The sequence below is a fragment of the Anas platyrhynchos genome, chromosome 13 (genome assembly GCF_047663525.1).
Source record: "Anas platyrhynchos isolate ZD024472 breed Pekin duck chromosome 13, IASCAAS_PekinDuck_T2T, whole genome shotgun sequence".
NCBI lineage: Eukaryota > Metazoa > Chordata > Aves > Anseriformes > Anatidae > Anas > Anas platyrhynchos.
The window spans coordinates 7,541,440-7,550,766 of record NC_092599.1 but is presented as its reverse complement, the minus strand read 5'-3'; the positions used below and the strand labels follow the sequence as shown (position 1 = coordinate 7,550,766).

General features: G+C 48.2%; 1 protein-coding gene across 1 annotated transcript in view; it reads left to right on the top strand.

Annotated features, from left to right (window-relative positions):
• The first annotated feature begins 4,438 nt into the window (after window positions 1-4,438).
• Window positions 4,439-9,327, top strand: part of SYNPR (synaptoporin) — a 90,546-nt gene continuing 85,657 nt past the window's right edge. The window contains exons 1-2 of the mRNA XM_027467758.3: window positions 4,439-4,558; window positions 4,651-4,716. Coding sequence (XP_027323559.1) covers window positions 4,541-4,558; window positions 4,651-4,716 — 84 coding nt within the window. The 5' untranslated portion in view covers window positions 4,439-4,540. The remainder of the gene's footprint in view (window positions 4,559-4,650; window positions 4,717-9,327) is intronic.

Below are 9,327 nucleotides of genomic sequence, written 5' to 3'. Positions count from 1 at the left end.
TGTATCTTTAGCGTAATAGTGAACCATTTTAGTCCTGTAAACTTTGCATTGTATATGGCGATGTATTTAGGCATGTCTTTTCTGAGCTATTCTGCTCTGAAATGATCACACAGGGATTTCTGTTTGGGAGCTTTTTTCAGGTTCTGAGGGTGGAATATTCTCCAATACCATGGCCTTTTAGTTCATTGACTTTAACATGCTGGGAGGCATTGATGTCCCCACCTGGTGCTGTTCTATGGAGAAGAGGAAAGGAAGTTCATTGGGAAACAGGGTTTCCTAGAGACGATTTGTATGCAGGGATGGACACCTAGAATTTGGAAATGGGCCAAGGCTTGAAGATGCTGGAAGATGGGCTAGAGGGAGCAGTCTAGGGCAGAGATGTTTGCTGCTTTTCCCACTGTTCACCCATGTGTGGTTTCTGGTCACTCGGGAGGCAATTCTTATCCCATAAACCCATATTTTATTGCCTAACTGTTAAATTTTAGAGTGGAAACATCAAATGAAGTAAAACCATGAAATGTCTGGCAATTCCCATTTGGATGGGAGAGTGGTCTCCCCACTGACAGGAAGAGGTTAAAAGCTCCCTGGTGCAAAACACAGCCGCGGGGAAAAATATTGTAACCTGCTCCAAGGGGCTGCTAGCTTTAAAAACAACAAAGATCCAAGAGACAACTCTCCCTTCCTGGGGATAACGTGTTGTGAACAAATTTGATGGGGACCCCGAGAGGATGAAATGACCCTCCATAGTGTGGATCTTGGGAAGAATGACAGGTAGAGTGTGAGACTGAGGCCTGGCTGGAGCTGAGAAATCTGGTGTGCTAAGCACCATATGGTCCTCCTCGCGCCTGTGCGAGACCTCCTTTCCACACCCAACTGCTCACAAAAAAAAATAGTGCTGGTGCTATCACCAGTTGCCTTCAATCCCTTCAAATGGGGTGACCCCCACCGTCTGGCCTTCACTGCTGCAGCCTGGATGGGCCCACGGGCCGTAGGCTTTGTGCTCTTTTACTTACAAAGAGAAACGTATTTTCAGCTTTTTTGTTGTTGTTGTTTTGTTTTTGTAGGTTCTTGTTTTTGATAGGTGTGTGTGTGTGTGTGTGTGTGCGCACTTTTAGTGTCCAGTCTAGCAGAACGAGAAAAACTTCCCTGTTAGCAGATGGTTATAAGATTTAAACCAAAGATGTCCCAAGCAAAGCTAAAACCCCACTGTGTGGCAGTGACTGCAGCAGAGGCAGTGCCACCAGGTCCATCCCTGATGTTGGTGTCCCCCCTCTCACAGTGGCCACTGCTCAGCTCCCGTGGGTATCACTTAATCCTGAGCCACGTGGAACCTCTTCCAGGAAAGGGAAAGGTGAGAAGCTCCTGTCTTTTGGGAGCATGTGCATGGTGTGAGATCTCGTCTGGGGAGAGCAGAAGTATTTTATAGGGACAATTTTTCATTCGTGTTGTTTTCTAATTGCACCTTTTATAGCATTTTTTGATTAATGCATGCCAAGCACAGTCATCCAGGTGTGAAAACAATGAATAAAATTTAGTAAAAGAAGTAGTCTTAGTGTGCAGGTTCTTGCTGTTTCTCAACTAATTGCAGACCTACCGTGTCTGCTGGTTTGAACATACGTTTCAGTGTTTTATATTTTACCAAAAAAAGTATGGATCTCTAAAAACGTCACATGCAGAGCAAGTTGTGTAGTGTGAGGCTCAAGAAGTGACAAGAAGATGCTCTTCTAAGCTAACTGGGACTGCATGCAAAGAGAGCAGCTGTGAAAGCCAGAGAGACACGTTTTGCCATACTGAAGGACAGATGCTAATAGTCATCGGGAAGACTTACTGAAGGCTAGAAGAGGCACCGAGTGCTGAGTATAAAATCAGGTTACTGCCACTGTTCTGCAATGATTTCTGGCCAGGGGGGAACTGAGGTGGGGATGGCTGAGTGCTGAACAGCACCAAGCCAAAACTCAGCTGGGATGGTGGAAAGGGGATGGAAAATGCAGCACAAGGAGCTCCTCAGCTCCTGAAATGTGCCAAGTTGGAGAGCAACGGGGAAACCATAATGGTTGTCAAGAGAGACCGTCCTGGTGGTGCTGAGGGTCTTCAGAATGTCTGCTTTTGTGTGTCTGAGACTAACAGTTTCTGAAAACAGAAGCTCAGGTGCTCCTAAAAATCTTAGGATTAAAAGAAAAGGTAATTAATGAGAGAGTAGGTGAATAGGCTTATGGTCCTTCGTGGCAGTCAATGGAGATTCAGCTTTCATTTCTACCAATAAAATTAAGGAAAAAAAAAAGCCCACATCTTCCTGGTCTGCTGCTCAGTTATAACTTTACTAAATGTTTCAGTATTTTGTGTGGCTGCACTTTTTGGGCACTGGACTGGTTTCTGGTCCAGGTGTGTGAGCTGCAGGCAGGTGGCTCACAGGGACCTGGCCCTGGTTCTCTGCAGCAGTGGGGGAAGCTGTGGCTGAAAGGCAGAGGGTGGCTGGGTGTCACCTGCTTGTGCCCTCTGGAGATTTAGGGGTGCTCTGTCCCTTTGCCTCAGCCAAGGCAGTCTGCCTCCCATAGCACTAAGCCACCTCCAGGCAGTTACTACAATTGCTGAAAAGTGTTGTGGTACCTTAATATATATACAAGTGTAATTAAAAAAAATATTCCATAATACTTCATAATCAATTTCTTTCCTGATTCTTATTTCAAGGGCAAGAAGAAAGGAGAGCTATAAACTACAATGGCTGTGTGTGTTTCTTGTTTTTGTTATTTTTTCCCCTTGAAAAAATGAAATGTAATTTTGACCCCAAAGCTATTTTTGATGTTTTGTTTTGTTTTTTTTTTAAAAAAAAAAAAGTTGGGTCCACTCCCTTTGCTGTCATAGGATGTGGCTGGGTTCCTTGCAGTTCCATGATTCTGACACAGAATCTTCTACATCAAACTCCACTTAAACCTTCAGAAATTCACTACCCCCACATGCCTCTTGTTTGCTCCTAGAGCACATATGGATTTTTTAATTGAGCTTTGTTTTGAACAAAGCTAATTAATGTAAACTCCTGCAGCTGGTTGGTTGCTTACAGAGAAATCTTCAGGTATTTTTGTGGCAGGTAGTGCTGTCTCTGACCTACTTAGGGCCCAAATCCTGTTAGAGCACTGGGGTCCTGGTGGCAGAGCTGTTTGTCAGGGTGGTGGTGAGTGAAGTACGTAAGTGCTTGCAGAACTGGGGGCTAGATCTTGCTGGACATGTGCTGTCACGTAGGGCCATGGGTTTATGCCCTCAGTGCCATCCTGAGCCCCTGCTGGGCAGGATCTGGCCCCATCACAAGCCTCTCATGGTGCTGTTTAAAAGCCACAAGGAACTGGAAGAGCTGTCAGCACGCAAGGGCAAGGCAAACACGGACCTACGCAGGGAACTGCTGCTCCTGCCAGGCTGTGCCACCCAGGATATATTCTAATACTGGGGTTACGTTGGGAAATGAGGCCAGCACAACGACAACACACATGGAAAACGCTGCTCTGCTGTCAAGGAAATGCTACAAAAGCACGAGGGAGCGCTTAGGGAGCGGGACAGCAGCGGGGCTGCCGCGGGGGGCCGGGGGCGGCGGCAGAGTTTGCCTGGGGAGATCAAGAGGGGAAAGAAGGACACGGCCCTGCTGCTCCTGCACAGATACGAGTAGCTTCTTGGCAGGTTGTTTTTTTCTTCCTTTTTTGCTTTATTTTTTATTTTCTTTCTTTATTTTTTCTTTCTTTTTTTTTTTTTTTTTTTTTTTTCCAACGTTTTCCTTCTGAAATAAAAATGTTTAAAAATTAAAACAACTTTTTTTTTTATTTTTCTTTATTTCTTTTCCCAACGTTTTCCTTTTGAAATAAGTGTCTAAAAATTAAAATACATATATTTCAAAATAATAATAATATGATAAGTGAGTGGTGGAGTGAGGGGCGAGCATCAGCCTGTGCATCAGCCAGCAGACGGAGGTCAGAGCGGTGCGGGGAATCTTTTACTTATTTAACTCTTTCCCCGACCTTTTCCTTTTGAAATAACAATATATAAAAATAATATATACACACACACATATATATATGTGTTTTAAAAAAAATGATAACAATAAGTGAATGGGGGAGTGAGGGGCGAGTGCTGTGCACATCAGCCCGCGGATGGAGGTCGGAGTGGTGCAGGGGCGCGGGAAACCTATTAATTAATTAATTAATTAATTTTAACTCTTTCCCGACCTTTTCCTTTTGAAATAAAAACGTTTAAAGATTTAAAAAAAAAATAGAGATTTATGTTTAATAATAATAATACGATAACAATAAGTGAGTGGGGGAGTGAGGGGCGAGCGCAGCGCGCATCAGCCCGCGGGCGCAGGTCGGAGCGGTGCGGGGGGCGCAGGGAGGTGCGGGGGGCTCGGGGCGGTGCGGGGGGCTCGGGGCGGCTCCGCGGGGCGGTGCGGGGGGCGCGGGGCCCCGCCCGGCTGCTCCGCCCGGCGTGCGCGGGGGCAGCGGCGCGCAGCGCATCCCCGGCTGGCGGGCGGCTCCGCTCGGCTCCGCGGGGCTGCGGCGCCATGGAGGCGGTGGACCAGGTCCGCGGAGCTCCGCGGGGTGCGGTGCGGGGCCGGGGGGGGTGGAAGGTGCGGAGCGGAGCGCGGTGCTGACCCCTTCTCTCTGCCCGCAGCTCGCCTCCGCGGGGACTTTCCGCGTGGTGAAGGAGCCGCTCGCCTTCCTCAGGGTGCTCGAGTGGGTGAGTCCCGCGTGGGGAGGGATGGGGAGAGGTGGGGGGGTCGCCGTGGTGGTGGTGGTGGGTTCTGGGGGGGTGTCCCCAAGGTGAGCCCCGCGGAACAGGTGGGAGCCGGGCTGGGATGGGGTTGCCGGGCTGAGGATGGGGACCCGTCGTCCTGCGCTGGTGGGATCGGTGGGACGGGCTGGGGGGGGTTTTGGGTGCTTGTTATCCTTGTGCTGGGTGTAAACAAATTTTTAAGAAAAGGGGGGGTAAAAAAATCCTCGTTATGCGTTGAGCAAACTTGTCTCTGGGCCGAGCGGGGAAGGAGGCAGATAATTGGTTTGCGGAGCAATGTCACTGTTGGTTGCTCTGATGCTCATTCGTAGTGAAGTCTGCAGGTCAAATGACATTCATCGCCAGTAGGTCTGCGGGAGGAGAGAGCCTCTCTGAACGGAAAGTTCAGAACATGTCATGGAGGATTAATCACATTCCCCTAACGCCGACTGGCTGGGGAATTATGTAAGCCGCGTATTTTGGGGGGCGCGTCCGTGCGCGGGTGCCATCACCCGCACGTTGGCACCCGCTGCGTGCAGCCTGCCTGCGGGGTGCTGCTGAGGGGGAGTTTTGGCATGTGTGGGGCAGCTGCTCTCCCCGGAGCCAGCTGCTGGTCCCTGTACACCGCCAGCAGCTCTTCTCCACTCTGAGAGCCCCAAAGCCCATGGCACAGGGTGATGGGGACATGGGCTCAAGGTGGCCCTGCAGCGGGGTGACCTGTGTGTGGTGGCTACGGAGGGTGGACAAGGTCCCCAGAGCTTCTGCAAAGGCAGCTGGTGCTGCTGCCCCTGCCTGCAGGAGAGGTCGGGGTGCTGAGGGGCTGAGCACCAGACACGGCTCTGGGGGGCTTCAGCCACTCTGCAGCACGCCCTGCCACTCATTGTGAAACTGAACGTGAAGCAGAACGGGGAGCAAAGCTTTTTTCTTGGCAAATAGCTGCTGGGAGTGTGGTGTCTTCAATATCTGCCTGCTGAAGCTGTGCTGGTGGTGGTTGGGCAGTGAGCACTGGGGGGCACAGACTGAATCCTTCCAGGAAACTGTTCCATCTCTCCAGCACGTTGGCGTCTTTGGGACACGAAGTGTGGACTCTCAGGGCTCTTTTCTTGATGATTTCCTAGTTCTGTAACTTTTTCCAACACCTGAATATAAGTCTGCCTTTGTCATGGTTGAAAACTACATGTGAAACTCCTGTGGTTGTCTGTCTGTAAACACGTGTGTCTGTGTGGGAACAGCTCTGGCACTGCTGGCGTGGATCAGTCCCTTGGGAAAGGGGAAGGAGGATGCAGAGTGCATTAAAACTTAAGATGGTCTCAGAAATTACTCTTTCCCCCTTTTGAAATGTATCTGCGAGTAGAATTAAACACATCTTAGTGCAAGGAGTGTGTAGGACTGTATCTAGCTATACACTCGACAGGTTTTTTGGGTTACACAAATTTCAGTTCTCCTCAGCTCCTCGTGCTGCTCCCATCATCCTCCTCCTCTAACCATGCCCACTGACTGCCATCCACCTCTCCCCACCGTCTCTGGTCTCAAATAAGTGGCCATCTTTCCCTCAAACTCCTTTCTTTTTTTTCTTTTCTTTTTTTTTTTTTTTTTTCCAGCCTAATTGTCATTTTAAACTTTACAAAAATCTCCAGCAGATTCTGTGGCAGCTTTCACATCCCCCAGCAGCCTCGCAGCCTTCAGTGCACTTGATCAGAACAGTCAAATTACACCACTAATTGCTGAATTTACAGCTGTTTCATTTCGGGTGTTAAATGATGTGTGAGTGGGGTTTTTATGCAGAAAGTGCTGGTGACAGAGGAATTTATTAAACCTGCTCTTGTTAACGCTGATGAGTTTCTCAGAGGTTCGCGGTAATCACCTATGGGAAGGTGTGACCGGTGACGTGACAGCTGAATCATAACACAGCTTTACGTGGAGTTTTGGGGCTTGGGAAAGCAACAGCGAGTGATTGTAACATTGCCTTCTCCTGGCTTATTTACCATCTCACAGGGAGGTGTTAACTCGTGCTTTTGGAAAACTTGCGCTTTTTTTATTCATGTTTCCCAGAAAGCCAAGTTTTTGATTTCTAGTGTGAAATCAAGCAGGTAGGATTCAGGAGTGGGGAAAGCCCTTTCCACAGTCTAAGAAGGAGAAAAACTGGCACTGCTCCCCTGTTGCCTGTGTGCTGTAGCCCACGTGCTACTCGTGGCACCTCTGAACGCCTCCCACCTGGGACCTAGGTTGCATTTGGAGAGAAGCAAAGCTCATGGCCCAGCTGGAGACACGCTGGTTATGGATGTTGGGTGGTGGCATGGGCAGGGTTACAGCACAGGTGGCAGGGCTCCTCGGACTTCCTTGATGACTTCCTGGGGCTTCCTTGGAAAAGTTGGTGACCTGGAGGTGGTGTGGACCAAGAATGTCCTCAGCTGGTCCAAGCAGTCCAATTTTGGATGCGTGCTTTTGGGCAATTTGGGTAGGCCCATGGAGGAAGTGACTCAGGGGTCCACTTGTCTTGTTATTAAACCTCTCATATGCCAACTCCAGCAGCACTGTTGTACAAGCAAGTGCAAATATTTGCAGGTCTGGAGACAACTGGGGTGGCTGTAGGCTTCTCAGGTATGAAAGTGTGACTGCTGCAGGAGCAATCTGTTGGTGTGCGAGTTGCAGCTTCTGTGCAGTCACTGACTGGTGTCTTGAGGAGCAGGGACTCGGGCCTTTTTCAAGCTTCTGTTTTGATTATCACCCAGAGAGAAGATGCCGAAACAGGGCTGAGTCTTCTTAATATTCATGGTACGGTAATATGTTTTCATTTGTATTTCTCATGTACGTTGCAATCTTATTTCCAGCCAAGAAATTGCATTTGGAAGCCATGTAGAGACAATGTTGGCTCAGGCCCAGGAAAGGTTAAAAGAAAAAAACACGGGACTTGTAGCAATTAAGCCTCAGAGTTGCATATTTTTTTAAAAAATCCAGAGCTCTACCACTGTAATAGTGTACTTACAGCATACAGATCACAGTTCTGGAGTTGGAAAATTGCACACAGCTGTACAAGATAGGCTCGGGGTGTTCCCAATTTTGAGTCAACTCTTGCTTCATGGCACACGTTGGGGGCAGGGGAAAGCTGTTTAAGAGCCAAGTTTGTTCTTCCTCCTCTTCGTTTCCTTGTCTCACTTGAAGGTCCATGGAATAACAGACAAGGATACACTGCTGAAGTTTATTTCTCATGGCTATCTACTGTGGCACTACAGTCCTTTGTGACCAGTTGCAATGCCATGGACACTATTAAAGCTCTGCTTGAGAAATGACTCCCCTATATGTGCACCTGACAGTAATGAGAAAGGAAAGATGGAAGAAAAGAAATATGTTCATCTTCCTGGATTAATTTCCATCATGTAGATACCTGGATATGCTTAGGTTGCTGTTATTGGGTCCGTGAAAAGTAAGTAAGAAAAGCAAGTTTATCGAGTGTGTTATATTTGTCCCACAGTTGTTGCCTCTCTGGAGCCCTACAAAAGCAAATCAGCTGAAAAGCAGGGCGTTGTGCATCTGCAGTATGACATGTATACGACATACTTCATATAGATTCATGGGGTTACCTGCAAAAAAAAAAAATATATATATTTTTTTGTAAATATGGATACTTTCAGTCATTAGGCTGAGGTTTTTAAGGACTTTGCTGCTACTTCACAGTGATTAACCACAAACAGCTCCATTCCTGCAGATGCAACAGAGCCTGGTGTTTGCCCAGTGACCACATAAAATACCAGGAGCTGCGGTGATGTCCGTAATGCATTTCCCTGGAATCCTTGATAAATGGCAGAGGTGCAGAGCCTGCACTGCTCTGCAGGTGGAGGGGCACTGGCTTAGCCCTGATGACTCTGCAGGTGCTTTACAGCTCCTCATCACAAGCTCCTTGCTCTGGGCAGGAGCTGACCACCGCCCTGCCCAGGCATGGGCACAGCCAAGGGGGTATTTGGGGCACAAAGACCATACAAGGAGCTCTGTCTAAGCCAGTGCTGCTTTCACTGGGACAAATGGGAGACATTTGTGTTGCAGGACAAGCCTTATGGATGCATTCACAAGAGTGAGTCGTGTGTGCCCTCAGCTCTGGTTGCTTACAGGACTGTCCTGCTACTGTGTCCCTTTCATGTTGGTGTGGATGTACCTGGGAACAGTTTTATAGCTGTGGTTTTCATCTACCGGTGGTGTTGCAGTCTGAAGAACACTGCTGGAGCTTTTCTTCATAGGTCAAGTTGGATGTGGACATTAAGCCGTTTAACAAACCTGAATCTGTGCAAGTTGTTTCAATACTTGCTTTGTGCAGAAAAAAAAAACCTACATTCCAGTTTTTGCATGACTGTAGGTACTCACCACACGTGGTCCTTCATGGGATGTACTGAAAGTTTTCAAAGCAGTGCCTGGCATTTGGACAACAAATCCCCATTCAGCTCTGATGGAAACTGGACAAGTGAAATGCCAATGTGGTTTCAAAACTCTGTGTACGTGGACTGAGCTGACCTGGCTTTGCTTCCTTGCCTTTGCAACATGATCACTTGACTTGGGAGATGAGAAGAAGGTCAGGCTGTTATCATC